Below are 16,187 nucleotides of genomic sequence, written 5' to 3'. Positions count from 1 at the left end.
CTTAAATGCATCTCATACATGTAATCAAGCTTGAAAATGATGCATGTACAATGATATCTATTGTTGTTGTGTTTGTGGTTGCAAAAAATTGGAGACAATCTAATGTCCATTGGTTAAAGATTATTTAGTTATGAGATAGCCAATCAAAGGAATACTATGTAGCCATGATAAAGAATGGTGACATTATGTACTTAAATGCAACATATTGTTCAGTGAAAAACACATGGTGCAGAACATGTGTAGCTACGCTACCATTTTTGATAATGGCATGTATTTGGATGTGCTTGTATATGCGTAGAAATCTCTGGAAGGAACCACTGGAAAGCAGGTATTAGTGTTACCCCAGGGGAGGGTACTGGGGAAGCTGTTGGACAAGGGTGGAATGATACTAATTTTTCACTTTTTATCCTTTTGCATATTTTCAATTTTATACCATGTGCATTTGTTATCTATCTAAAAACGATTTTTAAAAAGTGAATGGCAAGGACGCTACTTTATCCATACGGGGAAGGGCTGACGGGAGGATCTCCGGAACCATGAAATGAAGAGGTGGAGAGAGCACCCTGTGCACACCTCAGCATCCTTAGCAGCCTCAGGAGGTCCTGTGGGGGTTGGGGTGGTGGAAAGTAGGAAGGATTTCAAGCCTAAACCCCAATCTAAATGTACTCCCAGCAAACGAATTCACTATGGGAAGCCTCAGTTTCTTAGTCTGTAAAATGAAGACAAGCTTGGCACCTTCGCAGGGTTAGAACGAAACAACACATGTGAAAGGCCAACCTTCTGTAGGTGCACTGTAACCCCCGAGGAGGTTCCCAGGGATGATGGAGGCTAGTGCTGCTGCCCGTTCAGTTTCCCTGGACACTATCACCCCTCTACCATCCCTGGGAACACCACTGGGGGGGCAGAGCTCAGGCCCACTCCATCCCTGCCCAGCAGGAGAGGGGCACACAGCCCGGGCACACACACATTGTTTAGCAAGGCCGCTGAAGGGTGGAGTGGAAAATGTCAACATCAGATTAGCCCGCTGGGAAATAGCACACTTCTCCAACCACAAACACCCCCACGTTTCCCTCCAGCACAAGGGGGTTTTGGAGGAATGGGGTGGGGCTGAGGCTGGTGATACCAGTGTCACTGTCAGGCCTGGTATCCCCCAAGCCCTCTTGGCCAAAGTAGCCTTGCGGGGCTGGGGGTGGGGGTGGGGGTTGGAGAGGGAACCTGCTGGGGCTCTGGGCCTCACGGCTGCCCTGCTCCGTGGGATTCAGAAGAGCTCTGCCTCAGAGAAGATCTTGGCTTCACTGGGGACCCGCAGACAGTGGCAACCCCTGATTAGAGGTGTCAAAAATGCATCCTTCAGGCCTTAGAGAGCCACTGAAAGTTCTTGAGCGAGACAGGGCTTGTTCAGAATCAGCCTTTAGGAAGTTTGGTTGGGGGTAACGGTGACCAGTTGTGGGAGGACAGACGTCTCAGAGGCCACCTGTCCAGTGCGACGCCCACATCACTGTCGTGATCTTCATAGTAATTCTGCAAAAAGGTGGACATGCTGTTGTGGCCACTTTACAGATGAGAAAACCGAGAGAGGCGGTGCGACTGGCCCTCGGTCACAGAGCTCGCCAGGGGCAAAAGTGGATGTGAACCCAGATATGTCCCCGCCAGGTCTGCGGACTTTCCCTACACCTGATACCACACCAACGGAGGGGTCCGCTATTTTTAGATCACCAGTGTCATCTCGATTATTCCTTTTACTAAGAAGTGGTATTGTTATCCGTCCCTGCGATACAATTAGTAGTGCTGTGACTATTACTGGCATCTGCCTTCCCCAGGTGGGTTTTGGCGGCAGCCTATGGGGCTGCCACCTGTGGCCCTAGATTTGCCCAGCCTTGAGGCCGCCCTGACTGGGAAGGAGGCCCCCACTCTGACTTACGAGTCAGGGCTGGGATCTCGTGGGCGTCCTGTTTGAATGGCAGCCCTTTGCAGGCAGGCCTTGGTCTTATTCACTGCTCTATGCCCAAGGCCTAGCACGAGGCCTGGCATATAGTAGGCACACAATAAGGCCTGGCACATAGTAGGCACACAATGATGCAGTTACCTGTCACATTAGCACGTCCACCCTTTACTCTTGGAGGAGGGCCCTGGAACAGACCCAGGTTCCCTTGACCATAAGGCCAGTGTAGATGGGGCCACCGGGGCTAAGGCTCAAAAGCACAGGGCTGGACTTCACACAACTGGGCAGATTCTGTGCCAAGTGGCATGGCCTTCGAGTCAGGCACATGGCTTAGGTGGCCTCCTCGTTTTGCCAGTGTTTTTAATTATTACAGTATATATATATATATATATATGTTCTGAATTGGTGGTCCAGGTCACCTGCTCTTCAAACACTTATACAGAGGAGGACAGAGAACCCAGAGGCTCAGATCTGACAGCTGATCCAGCTCTCCATGCCCCTGGGCCAAAGAAATACCTTCCCTGCTGGGAGGCTGTAGAGGCTGGACCTGGGCAGCCCAGGGCCTCCTTCTCTTTCTGCCTTCAGCCTCTCCCCACAGCTAAGTCTAGTGGGAGGTGGTGGTGGCTGAGGGCTGGTGGGGGGGATGGGGGAAAACAGAGGGATTTGGGGAGTAAGAGGGACACCGAGGGCTTGGTGACTTGGAGGAAGTGGCGGCGAGGGTGAGGAGAGAGGGATGCTGGGCAGTGTGGAGGTTCGAGGGCTCCACATCCGGACCGCTCGGTTTAAGGTGTAATGAGTTCTAGGTGGATGCAGGGGTGTGTGGAGGCTCAGTAGCTGACCTGGGCAGGGGGCTCGCAGCCGCTGGCATACCCAGAGCAGGGCCGGTGGCCCTGGGACAGCAGCCGTGGTGACTACAGAGTACAGCCTGGCCTCATGGCCTGGCTTCTCAACCTGCCCAGGGCTGTGCCTAATGCTGGCGGCGACAGGCCTTGGCCACAATCGGGCTCTTCAGCCTGCAGCTGGCTGGGGACAGACCTTTCAGCAGTTGCTGGAGATTTATAGATGGCCGTGAAAGGGGTGCAGTCAGGAGGCCTGGGCTGGCTGACGGGGCCTCCCAGCTGTTTACCCAGCGCTGAGGAATTTGAGGGCAGTACCAGCCCAGTCAGGCTGGAGGGCGTCCAGGTGCTGGGTGCAGCTGCTCAGAATAAGTAACCTGCCTCGTCCCGGGGCCCGGCTGAGGGGGGCCAGGCCTCAGAGCATATGGTTTTGGACCCGTCCCTGATGTTACAGACAGAGAAGCAGAAGTCAGAGTGGGAAAGGGGTCGTCCCCAAGTTCCACAGTGGGTCTGTCCTCCCGACAAGAGCAGAAGCCAGACGAGTGATGGCTGCAGAGCAGAGATCAAGAATTTTCACTTGCTGAAATGACCTTGTTTATATGGGTCCTTGTTTACTGTCTCCCCCACCAGAATGTTCACCCCATGAGAGCAGGGACCTCGTCTTTCTCGTCCACTACTGTGCCCCAAGCACCTAACACAAGCCTCTTGTTGAGTGGTTGAATGTCATCAGAAGGCCTGGGTAGGGTTCCCCTTTCTCACATTACAAGATGTCCAGAGGAAGAGGGATCAGGGCTGGAACAGAGGCTTCATGATGCCGTCAGGGCCTCAGGCTCTTCTCTCTCTCCCTCCTAGCGTTCTTAGGCTATGGCTTTTGTCCTCGAGCTTCCGAAATGCTGCTGCTCCTCTGGGCATTGTGCCTGCATCCCTGGCAGGAAAGAGGAGTTAGGACAAAGGGTAGAAGTCACGTACTTACAAAGTCGGTCCATTTTTTTTTATTTTTTTATTTTTTTATTAAATTTATTGGGGTGACAATTGTTAGTAAAATGACATAGATTTCAGGTGCACAATTCTGTATTACATCATCTATAAATCCCATTGTGTGTTCATCACCTAGAGTCAGTTCTCCTTCCATCACAATATAGTCAATCCCCCTTACCCTCATCTCCCACCCCCCACCCCCAGCCCCCCTTAGTTCTTTTCTTTTTTATTTGTTTTTTAATTAGTTTCAGGTGCACAAGACAAAGCAAAACTTAGACGTTTATCATTTATATCCCTCACACTGTGTGAACCCCCCTCCCCCCATCCACTATCCCTCTGTACGTTCCCAAAACCTCTCACCTCCCCCTTATCCCCACCCCCCCGCCCCTCTAGCAACCCTCTGTTTTTCCTCCATGTTTCCAAAACTGTCTCTGATTAGTTCATTCACTTATTCTTTTCTTTAGATTCCGCATATAAGTGAGATCATATGGTATTTGTCTTTCTCTTTCTGACAAAGTCGGTCCATTTTTAATCGAGATAACCATAGATTTCCTAGAAGTCTCTTAAAAGTGCATTGGCCAGAACTGTAAATAGTGGTGCTTTGCTTTTCTTTTTCTTTTAAATCTCTGCCAGGGACTTCGCCCTTAGCAAGACCTATCACTTTTGTTGTTTTTGTTGTTTGGTGGTTGTTGTTTTTATTTAAGTAAAAATCCCCTCTCTGGGGGAAATGCCCTAATGAGATCATACTTACTATTATGTTACTAGCAGGTGTGCCACTGTAGCCACCAACTTTTCAGGGACCTGGATCTATGAGGTTCTTTCCGAGGGCGAGGGTACTAGCTGGGAGGAGAGAGGTACTGACCTTCTAGCCCTCTCAGCAGCTGGACACAGTATGACAATTCCCATTCTAGAGCTTCAGAGCGGGGTGGAAGCTGGATGGAGGCCAGAGTCAGGAAGAGGGTGGGATTCCCAGCTCCAGGGTCAGTGCTCTGCTCCCCACAGACAGTGCCCTTTCTGACTGCGGTGCTATCCCCCTGGAGCCTCCTGCCCAGGCGCCTTCTGCCTGCAGAGTCCAAGCAGCATTGACAGACCAGCATATGGCATCATTGTGCCCTGGCTGCAGGCAGCCAGCTCTGAACATTTGGCCGAGAGTCAGCTCCTTGGTAGGGTGTCAGACAGACAGCCTCAGCAGCCCCTGCCTGATTGTAGGACTGACCGACTGGTCACTGGAGGGCCTGCTGTCCCCAGCCCCAGGCCCGTGGGCTGTCCTTGCTAGGCGGACCCTCTGAGGGACAGGGGAGTAGGGGAGGGTCTCTGAGGTTGCATGCTCAGGCCCCAGCCACTGGTGAGCATGCTGTGTTGGGGATCAGGAGAAGGGGAGGGAGTGTTGTGTGGTGTCTTATATTTTCCGGGGGATAGCTCCAAATCTCAAAGGTGGGAGTGAGGTGGTGAGGGCAGCCAAGAGGGAATTACAGGCCTGTGGTCTGGCAGGAAGCTTACCCCTTGGCCTGGGCGAGCTGTAGAGGGCACCCGGGAACCCCCCCCCCCCACGCCCCCGTGGGAAGAGAGCCCTGGAGCTACCGTGGCTGCACCACTCATGTGCCTCCCAAGCAGCTGTCCCTGAGCAGGGCCTGCAGCCTGGCTCTGCTGCTGACCAGCTGTGCATCCTGTGGCAGGCCCCTGCCCCCTTCGGCCTGCCAGGCGCAGATCAACACCTTTTTGCTGCCTTTCTCTACGGGCTGGGGCAGGGAAAGGCTCAGCTGAGCTACAAGGTGGGAAAGGGCTTAGCTAATTACAGAAATAATCACAGTAGCAATCACAATCACAATCGCTCCTGCTGCTGAGTCCTGACTCTGAGCCGGAGCCTCCTAAGTGCTTTTTACCTGCATTAATTGAAAGGACACAAGACTCCCCAGCTCTTTGTTTAAATGTGAAACTTGGCAGAGTCATGGGTTTTATTTTTATTTCTAGGCATGTGGGTGAAGAGGGAAGTTCTAATGATGTTCTTCTGGCTTAACAAAGAAAACTCATAAGTAACTCTGCCTTTGAGAAAACAGAGACATCCGTTGACATGTTAATACATCATGGCAGCAAATTATTAAAGAAGACAACCAACACGAATTACAGACTTTTTCGAGATTAAAGATGACTTTCTAGGATATGCGATCATTGCTGAAATCAGGAAGTCTTAAAAGACTCCTTTGTCAGAAGCAATGTTCAGGAGGGTGGTATCAGAGCGATTTGGGCTCTGTCTAGTGCCTGCGGAAACTGGAACATTTCCTCCTTATCTTGAGGAGTTCGGAGGGCCTGATGTTTTCAAGAGTCCACCAGATAAGAAAGAGAGTTTAAAAAGCAGCCGAGAGGAGCTCAAAACTTGGCATTTCTAACGGAAAAGGGCAGAGTAGGAGCAAGGGGCTTACGCAGTATTGCCACCCCCACGGGCATTTTCTTATTGAACCATCACAAACTGTGAGATGGGTGCTATTATTATCCCCACCCTACACAGGAGGAAACTGAAACTCAGAGACGTTCACCGCTTGCCTGAGGTCACTCAGAGAGGAGGTCAAGGCTGCCCTTGTGAAGATGGGGACTGTGGTTTTTGTGGGGTGTGCTTGGGCTCTGGGGTCAGAAAGACCTGGGTTACACTGTAGCCTCTGCTGAGGAGCTGTATGGGTTTCCTGTTGCTGCTATAACAAATTAACCACAAACTCAGTGGATGAAAACAACACAAATTTATTGTCTTACAATTCTGGAGGTCAGAAACCCCAAATGGGTTTCACTGGTTTAAAATCAAGGTGTCAATGGGACTGCATTCCTTTTGGAAAGGGAAAATCTGTTCCTTTGCCTTTCCCAGCTTCTAGAAGCTGCATGCATTTCTGGGCTTGCGGCCCCTTTCTCCATCTCCACAGCTGGCCGGTTAGTGTCTTCCAATAGCTATCTGACTCTGACATTCCTGTCTCCCTCTTTCACTTATGGGAACCCTTTTGACTACATTGCACCCACCCGGATATTCCAAGATAATCTCCTCGTCTCAAGATTGTTAGGCCCAGCCAGAGGAATGAATCGGGCCAGAGGAATGAGTGGCAAGAGACCAAAATTGGTCTATTAGAATTTATTTGGTGTGTTTGAGCTGCGGGAGGTCAGGCTAGAAAAGACCATAACCTCCCCAAGCAAAAAGGGGTGTGAAGTTTCATAGGAGGGGCTAAATGAGGTTGTTCCCCCTTCAATGTTTCATGGGGTTTTTGTTGCATTGTCTCTAGCAACAAAGGGTTTCGGGGCATGACCAAGCCCTCAGGCTCCACACCCTGGCCCCCAGGCCTCTGCCTGGACTGCCCAGGCTGGCCCAGGCCCGCTGATCAAACAGGAGACAGACAAAATACAAAGCAAGACAGGATGAGATGGTTTCTACATTCCAGGCGGCTTCTCCAGGCCTAAGGTAAACACAAGTTGGCAGGTACAAGGTACAAAACAAGACAAGATGGCTGTTTAGATAAGAAGGTTCCTGTTCCTGGCCTAAATGCGGCCTAACTAAGATACTCAGCTTAATCACACCTGCAAAATCCTTTTGCCAGGCAAGGCAACGTATATTCACGGGTTCCAGGAATTAGGGTATCTTTGGGGATTGGCCTCTATTCTGCCTACGACAGTGACCTTGGCCAAGGAGCCTGATATTTGGGATAATAGCCATCTCTCTCTTTCAGGAAGTTTGGAGAAGATGAAAATTAGGAATGGGCCTCTATCCATAGGGAGTGACAGAGGCTCCAACCAAAGGACCAGCTGTTCTGGAGGCTGGAAACTCAGAGAGGAACAAATGACCCATCAGAACTCTAGTGCTTCTGGGAGGGAGACAATGCCTGGGAGATGCCACTTGTTCACAAAGAGGCTGCCCTCATGGTCATTGGCCCCTCCTGGAGGTGTAGCCCAGGACTCAGCCTCTGATACCTCAGGTTTCAAATCCTAGCTCTGCCTCCTTCCAGCGGCCTGAGGCTGGTTGAGGGGTTGGGGAAAGGAGGAAACAAACAAGAGGCTTTTGCACATGACCTCATTTCATCATCACCAAGGTGGAGCTTCTGCCTTTGTTTTGCAGATGTGGAAACAACAGCTCAGAGAGATTAAGCATCTTGTCTGAGATCACACTGCTACTATGGGATTTCTCACCCACCAGGATTCCCAAACCTGTGACACCCACACCACTTCCTGCGTGTTTGCCATATCTGCCTGTCTCCTGGCCTGTGGCTGCCTTGAGATTTTTCTTTAACTTAACTTACTGCTTTTTAATTTAAATGTATCTGTTTTAAAACAAGACCTTACATTACTCCCACAAATGGAAAAAAAATCACAGAATGGATGAGCTAGTTACGTATATTTTTATAATGCACATTAAAATGAATCTATCATCATAAAAATAAAAAGTGTTCATCCGTATACCATATAAAATGGTCTCATACCAGCAGTGGGTTTCAGCCCTCTCTTTGGGAATTGGCTCACCTGCTCCAGTTTCACCAAATCATAATGTTATTAATGACTATCATTTATTAATGGTGTTAAATTTTCAAGTGGCTTCCCAGCACAATTAAATCCAGATTCCCCAGCATGGCTTCGGGGGCTCTACTGGCCCCTGCTTTCTTCATCTCCAGTCACTTTTGTCCTGCTGTTCTTGGTGTCACCGGAGGGTGGGCCCTCCTCGGCGGTGTCCAGCTTCTTGGCATCTCTAGCAAAGAATTGAATGAGATATCGAGGTAAAGTAGTGAAAAAACAATTTATTAGAAGAGACAGTACACTTCAAGGAAATAGGAGCAGACCCGAGCAGTAGAGAATGGCTCAAGGGCCCAAGGTGGCATTATTAGGAGCAAAAGAAGGGGCTCAAAAGGCAAAAAGGCCACAAAGGCCAAGGGCCCCGGCTCGAAAAAGGCCCTGACTGGCGAGGACTTGGAGTTTTCTCCAGAATGAGCTGTTCCTTTGTGGGCGTGGGATCACTTGATTGACACCTGTGATTGACAAGAGGCTATTACCTCATTTTTTTAGACTGGTAAGTGAGGCCCAGGTGAAATGAAGATCGTTGTGGCCTTTACTGCGCAGGTGTAAATGGCTGATTTAGTATAGTTGGGTATTTTGTACCCACTTGTTTCCTCATAGGGGTAGATAATTACAATGAGAAGGGGAAGTTTTGGACAGAGAGGGGAGGTCTTTTGTGCGGTAATGCAGAGACCCGATGTCTATCTCTAACTGCCTGACTTGTTTTTCCCTTGAGAGACGTGATCCCCGTACAATCTCTATGGGAAGTTGAGGGACAGGAGGGTTGTTCTTCTGTATCTGCTTCCTGTTGGGCAGGAGCATAGAGCTGTCCCTACCTATTCGGGGTTTCACGGAACTCTCGCCCTATCTGATCTCAGATGAGAAGAAGGGGTCCCGAGATCCGCCTGGAAGACCATGTTGGCTTCTTTGGTTGTGACTGGCAACCTTGCTGGGGCATCCTCCACATCCCCAAGGCTCCAGAATGAGGAAAAATAGATTTTAATTAGTAAATCCATTAGCTCTGTAGAGCCTGTGGCCATTTAACCAGTCATTTAGGTGGCCTCAATTGTCCAGGAGCTGGGCGCAGCATGGGTTGGAAAAAACATTAGGCTTCAATGATTACACTCAACAAGTTTGCTGGTCTGGGGAGGTCAGGAATGGCTTGGGGATGTTGGGAAGTCACAGGCTTTTAAGTAATTATCTGAGAGACATTCTGTGATTCAGGCTGGGAGCAATCTTTAGTCTAGGACTCAGAAACTGATCAGAAATGTAATCAAAGCCTGGGGCTAAGGAGCTAAGAAACTAGGGAAAAGGAGACTTAAAATTTTTATGGTGAGAGTCTCTCCCATATCATTGGGAAAAGCAGAACTTTTCTTGCTGCACTAGCTATCCAGCCAGAAGGTACCAGGATTTGCACCCAGGCCATGAGCACTGGAGCCCAAGCACTTAATCACTATACTGTACCACCTTTCTATAATGTCTGGTCTCAACAAGGCTGATGATGAAAAACAAACAGGCTTGAAAATGAAGTAGGGAAGGGATTGGCTGAGTCATCCAGGAGCCCCAAGCTGGCAGAACCCCTGTGATTTCATTGAGAAACAGAGAAAGGTTTGATCAAGTCCATCAGACAAGTTTTGTGGGTCCATCAGAGCAACTCCTGCCAAGAGGGAGGAGCTTAGAGACCTTTTATAACCTCTCCTGGGGTAGAAATGATGGGCGTCTGTAGTGGTCAATCCCAGCTCTATGATCTGGTGTGAGGGTGGGACTTCATGGCAGGTGGTGCCATGTTCTCCACCAGAAGCTTTACATTGCAAGTGAGCTCAGCATCAGGACAGAGCAGACTTCTTACAGGAATTTTGCAAGTGCCTCATATTCCCTTTATTGCAATATGGATAATTTATTATCTGAGATCCCAGAGTTCCTTGCTTAATAGTCATGGTTTATTAATTCCAACTTCTCCCAAGAGTGAGGGGAAAAAAATTCCTGATGACATGTGTGTGAGCATTGGGGGCCTTGAGGCCCTCAAAGAGGGGTTTGACTGAAGGTTTCCCTGGTTGCTGTGAAGTATTAATGACCCAGCGGTAAGAAGAGCCTAGCCCAGGGACTGACACACGGTTGATGGCTTTGTTTAGTAATTATTCTTGTTTGGACAGAGCTCAGGAAGGACATACTTCTCTCTGAGGTTGGGGATACAGTGAAGAGATCAGCTCTGAAGGGTTAGCATCTAGAACCAGTCAGCCCTGGTCCAAATCCCCCTTCTCCCACGGACTAGCTATGTGACTTAGGACAAATCACTTCCGCTCTCTGTGCCCCTGTTTCTTCATCTGTAAAATAGGGATACTAATAGTACCTCCCTCAAAGGGTTGAGGTGAGGCTTAAAGGAGTTAATCCAGGAGCACACTCAGAACAGGTAGGAATTACTAGACAATAGTTATTTTTGCAGCCAGCCAGCCAGACCTATGTTTGAATCCTGTCACCAGCACTAACTACTGTGTAATCTTGGGTGAATGCCTCGACCTCTCTGGATCTCTGTTTCTCTGTCTGGAAATGGGTTTGGTAACAGTCCCTGCTTCCAAGGGTGGTTGGTGGTGAGCGTCCAGTAAGCCGGGCGTGTGAAACTGCTTAAACCTCAGCCCTGGCACACGGTAGGTAGGTGCTGATGGCGTAAGGGTCTGCTCTCCCTGGGAAGCCCCTCCTGGGAGTGGCAGAGGGCCCTCTGTGGTGCTCTGAGGCAGGCTACAGTCCTTTTCAGCTGCCCCGCCCCAATCGTGACGATCTTGCCCCTGCCTGTCTGAGGGGCAGGAAGGAAGTGAGCAGGGCAGCCAGCAGCTTCCCCTTTTTCTGGCCTGTTCCAGGCGCAGGACTCCTTTCCCCTCAGTGCCTTGGAGGAGGGGACGGCAGCACCATGGCCCCCAACGTGGCCATCCGCCAGACCTGCTGCTGCTTCAACGTCCGCATTGCCACCACTGCCCTGGCCATCTACCATGTGGTAAGTGTGCAGGCAGGCCCAAGGAGACTCTGTGTGTGTGCATGTATGTGTAAGTGTGTGTGTGAGACAGGGCCCCTGATCTACTGGGCCCCCTCCTATGCGATGGCCACTGCTCACCACCTCTCTGTGGGACCCTACTTGGGCCTCAGTCTCCCTCTCTGTCAAATGGGGGGAGGGGACCTTGCAGCAGCTATCGGAGCAGAGCAGTGGTGGGAGTAGGGGTCCTTGTTCTTTGAGAACATAACTCACCTTCTCTCTGAGACTTAGTTTCTGCCTTTGTAAAATGGGACAAAATAGCAGCCACAGGTCATCCGGGTGCAAACGGAATCCCAGATGTGAAAGTGCTTTGGAAGCCAGAAATCTTGGGAGAAATGGGGGTTGGGGTGGCTGCCAGGATATGGGGCCAGGCCACAGATGCAGCATTGACTCGTCCCCTCTGTGGGGCCTGGGCCACTGGAGGGGCTGACAAGTGGGAATCTCCCTTTTGTGTTTACAGCTTGGGCAAACCACTGCCTCCTCTCCACCAGAAAAGCTCGAGACCTTGTGCTAAGTGGCAGGGAGGGGGACTTGCCTGGCTCAATCTCTGTGGGGCAACCCGAGGGGGAATGGGCCCAGTGATTCCATTTTGGAGTTTGGTGTGCACCGCCTGAGTGTGGAGCCTTGACTCGGGGTGAGTCACAGCCCCCCGGGGCCAGAGTCTCCCCTGTCTCAGCGACTGAAGGTTGAGAGTCTCTGTTCTGCTCTGTCCAGACCCACCCCGCAACCTACAACTCCAAACCATGCCCAGCTCCCCCAGACCCAGGCCCCTTCCTCTTAGGGTGACTCAGAGCCTGAGGTTAACAGTTCTCTCCTGAGCTTGGAAGGGCTTCCTCAAAATTGCCCAAATTTGCACATTGTGGTGGGCTCCTGTAAATTCTTAGACCTGGCTGCATCTGCTTCTGGTTACAGGCAGGGCTGCGGCAAGAGACCAGGCTTCAGAGGGGTGGTGCTATTCAGTGCTCAGTGCACAGCCTCTGGATCCAGACTTCTGTATGCAAATCTTGGCCTCACCACTTCCTAGCTGTGCAGCCTTGGGCCACTTGCTTAACCTCTCTGAACCTCAGTTTTCTCATCTAATAAATGGGCATAAGGACAACCTCTGATAGGGTGGTTATGAGGATCAAGGAAGTTAACATCTATCAGGCATTGCTGACATGCAGCGGAGTGCTTTCTTATTAGCAGTGGATCAGATATAGAGCTTGCTGTCAAGCTGTCAGACCCCAGAACTCTGGTTTCGGGAGGAGCTCCAAGGTGGCCTTGCCTAGTTTCTGCCAGTGCAAGAGTGATTCTGAGAGAAGCGAATGGCACCTTAGCTATCCCCACACCAAGTCCTTAGGGTCCCTTCAAGCTTTGAGATTGTGCAACATTCTTGGAAGGACAGTATGGTACGCAGAGGTGTCCCTGTGGGATGCAGGCCCCTGGATCTTTACCCCCATTCTGCCACTAACTGGCTGTGTGACCTTGGACAAGCTTCTTTCTTGGGCCTTAGTTTCTCCTTTATAAAATGAAGGGTGTGTGTGTGGGAGGGTGTGGACTGGCTCAGAGGTCTCACACTCCAGTGCCTCCAGGTGCCAGACAGGTCATGTAAGTGAGTGTAGTGGGGCAGCTGCACCTGTGGTGACCTGGGGAGCCTGTTCTGCATCCACTCTGGTGGCTGCTGTCTGTTTCCACTGAGTGTGCCATGAAGGGATATGGGCCCTGGCAGCGATTCTTCTGATGTTTAGAGAAGCAGGGAACACAGGCTTGGATGTCACATCTTCTGATGTTTCCATGTTGGTGACTGATTCAAGGTTGAAAAGAAATGCCTGTGCGGACCAACTGAATCCATCTGCAGGCTGCCTGGGCCAGGAGGTTGTTCTGCAAACTCTGGACTTTGTGACGCTCGAGGTTTCTTCTTGATCATGCCATCTGAAGTCCTCACCTGTACATGATATCAGTGACATGACGTACATGACATTAAGTGACCTCAGTGCCCACCCGCAGAACTGAAGAATCTGTGGGCAAGTGATCAGGGAAGACTTCTTGGAGGTGGTGCCGTTAGCAGAGGTGTACAGTAGGTTGTGGGGAATATGGATGGGGGAGGGACGGGTGTGCAGAGGTGTAGAGGCGGAAGGACAATGGCTTGTGACACTGCATAGACCAACCTTGAGGCTTCTGGTTGGGGAGCAGGAGGTGGTAAGGGCTTGGAGTGACAAGCAAAAGAGTCTGGACCTTCACTATTGATATTTTGGGCTGGAGAATTCTTTGTTGTGGGGACTGAACTGTACATTGTAGGATGTTTAGCAGCATCTCTGGTCACTACCCACAAGATGCCAGTAGCACCCTCCAGCTGTGATAACCGAAAATGTCTCCTGGGGGCAAAATCGCTCCCAGTTGAAAAACATTGTCTGTAATATGAGTCATGGAAGCCATGGGATACTCTAGAGCAGAAGGATGAGGACAGAGGCGAAGCCGTGAAGCTGTGTGGCTTAGGCAGTCATCTCTGGTCTGCGGCGCTTAGTTGATTCCAGTGGGGGATGGTCCTCCTGTCCGCTCTGTGACAGGCTTCTGCTCCTTCCCAGAAAGGGCAGGGGCTGAGGGCTTTCCTGTGGCCCAGCAGTCGTGTGGCCAGTGTGCTGTCAGGGCCTTGAACATCTGGATGGAAAAAGATGAGCCGTCCTCCAAATGTGTTGATTAGTCAGATTGCTTATCATCTGGAGCTAGTCAAGGGTGACAACCCTGCACATTGAGAGCTATTTGTGGACTTGGCCTCTCTGGGGACGGTTAAATTGGGCCCTTGGTGTCCTGGGACAGCACCACCCATTATGGAGTCATCGGGGGCATTATTACCCAAGGACCCTCCTGTGTCCAAGGGCTGGAGGGCCTTCCTCAGGATTTTGCTGGGTTTGTGTAGAGGGTTCCTGACCCAAACTTGCACATGTAGGGGAGTCAGAGAACTTTCTTAAAGAGGCCACTTTAGTCCTGGCTTGTCTGGCAACCTAAAGCATGTCCCAAATCAATGGCAGGAGGTGGGACCCTCAGAAAACCCCTTTGCCCAGAAATATCTCCCTCCTGGACCTCTCTTCTTCAAGGCCCCTTGAATTCCATTAGAAATGCATTGCCTCATGCAAAGCTTACACCTGTAATTTCAGCCATGTAACAACAGGACTTGGGCGATGAGAGGAAGCTGATGCTAGTCGCGGATGTCTCTGGGTTATAGGTTTGTGAAAGCGCTAATTGTTTTCTACTTCTCTGTATTCTCTATATTTGGCACAATGAGCATATACTACTTTTTAAAATAAACTTTTTATTTTGGAACGGTTTTGGATTTACAGAAAAATGGTGAACATTGTACGGAGTTCTAATACATGCCACACCAGGTTTCCTTTATTGTTAGTTAACGTCTTACATTTAATAAGGCACATTTATCACAACTGACGAGTTGATTGATCAACACACTATTATTAACTAAAGTCCGTACTTCATTCAGGTTTTTTCAGCTTTTCCCTACTGCCATTATTTTTTTGTTCTGGGATCCCATTCAGACTCCCATGTTACATCTAGTCCTTACGTTCTTCTTGGCTGGGACAGTTTTTCAGATTTTCTTTGTTTTTGATGACCTTGATAGTTTTGAGGGGTACTAGTGGTACATTTTGTTGACTATTTCTCAAATGGGAGTTGTCTGATAGTTTTCAGTGGTTAGACTTGGGTAACATGTTTTTAGGAGGAAGACCGCTGAGGTAAAGTGCCATTCTCAGCATGTCATATCACTGTTGGTCTTGACCTTGATCGCCTGGCTGAGGCACGATCTGTCAGGCTTCTCCATTGTAAAGTTACTGTTTTTCCTCCCCTTCCTATACTGTCCTCTGGAAGGAAGTCACGGTGCGCAGCCTACACTTAAGGAGTGGGGAGGTATTCTCCCCCTTCCTTGAGGGCAGAGTAGCTACGTACATTATTTGAAATTCCTCATGGGAGATTTGCCTGTTCTCCTCATTTATTATGTAAATAAATGATTGATTTTTTTTTTTTTAAAATCAGCAGGGACTCATGGATATTTATTTTATACTTTGTGTTATAATCCAATGCTACTTTATTTGGTGGCTCAAGTATACTACTTTTTAAATTGGAAAGAAAAGGAAAGCAACTTTTATTATTTAATGGAGTCTCTAGTGAATGAAGGTACATTCTCAAACAAGTCTTTATTTTATGTGTCCAGCCCCAGGCCAGGATCCAGGCCTGACTCATTCATGGCCTCTGCCCTTCAGGGCTTCTAGTCTGTCCAGGAACAACTGTGATAACGGCTTTGATGGATGACAGTGCTGGCTGTTATTCAGGCAGATGAAGGAACGTAGCCCAGCCACGGGTGGAGATTGGGGATTCAAGAAGGGCTTCTTGGAGGAGGCCTGAGTGCTAGGGATGAGTGGGACTTAGCTTGGGTACGTTGGGAAAGAAAGGGCATGCCAGGCAGAGGGAGCTGCACGAGCAAAGGCTTGGAGGCGGGGAGACCACGTAATGCTTTGGAAACCCTGAGAAGTTCATAACGCTGGGGTGGAGGAAGGGCCGGCTGTGAGGTGTGGCGGGGGAAGCTAGAGAGGTCAGGCGGGGTGGGACTGGACCAAGTCCCTCACTTCTTTTAGGCTTCGTGGCTAAAAGGATGGACCTCTGCTTGGCCCAATTCTTGCATTTTATAGATGAGAAAACAGAGGTCCAGGAGGGTCCCTGACTTGCTCCAGGTCACACAGGGAGGTGGGGCGGGCACCTGTACCATGCCGCTACTACTGGCACACAGGTGTGTGGAATGAGCCAATGAGTGAACAAACAAATTCTTTACCTGGCCCCTGGGCCAGAGGTGGTCCATCTGTCTGGGAGGCCCTTCATTTCTTCTTTATGGTCCAGCTCACAGGAAGTT

General features: G+C 50.0%; 1 protein-coding gene across 4 annotated transcripts in view; it reads left to right on the top strand.

Annotated features, from left to right (window-relative positions):
- LAPTM5 (lysosomal protein transmembrane 5) overlaps positions 1–16,187 on the top strand; it is a 68,646-nt gene that overhangs the window by 32,812 nt on the left and 19,647 nt on the right. The window contains exon 1 of one of the 4 annotated variants that reach the window (XM_088790815.1): positions 11,089–11,260. The exons of 2 other annotated variants lie outside the window; for them this stretch is intronic. In XM_088790815.1, the coding sequence (XP_088646941.1) occupies positions 11,177–11,260 (84 nt within the window). In that variant the 5' untranslated portion in view covers positions 11,089–11,176. Of the gene's footprint in view, positions 1–11,088; positions 11,261–11,908; positions 11,931–16,187 lie in introns of those variants that run through there. One more of the 4 variants, XM_088790818.1, reaches the window with a different exon arrangement.

This window comes from Rhinolophus sinicus, chromosome 14 (assembly GCF_057876585.1).
Source record: "Rhinolophus sinicus isolate RSI-liver-muscle chromosome 14, RSI-T2T, whole genome shotgun sequence".
Taxonomy (NCBI): domain Eukaryota; kingdom Metazoa; phylum Chordata; class Mammalia; order Chiroptera; family Rhinolophidae; genus Rhinolophus; species Rhinolophus sinicus.
Note: the sequence above shows the minus strand (reverse complement) of the source record. Positions and strands in the feature narration are given on the sequence as shown.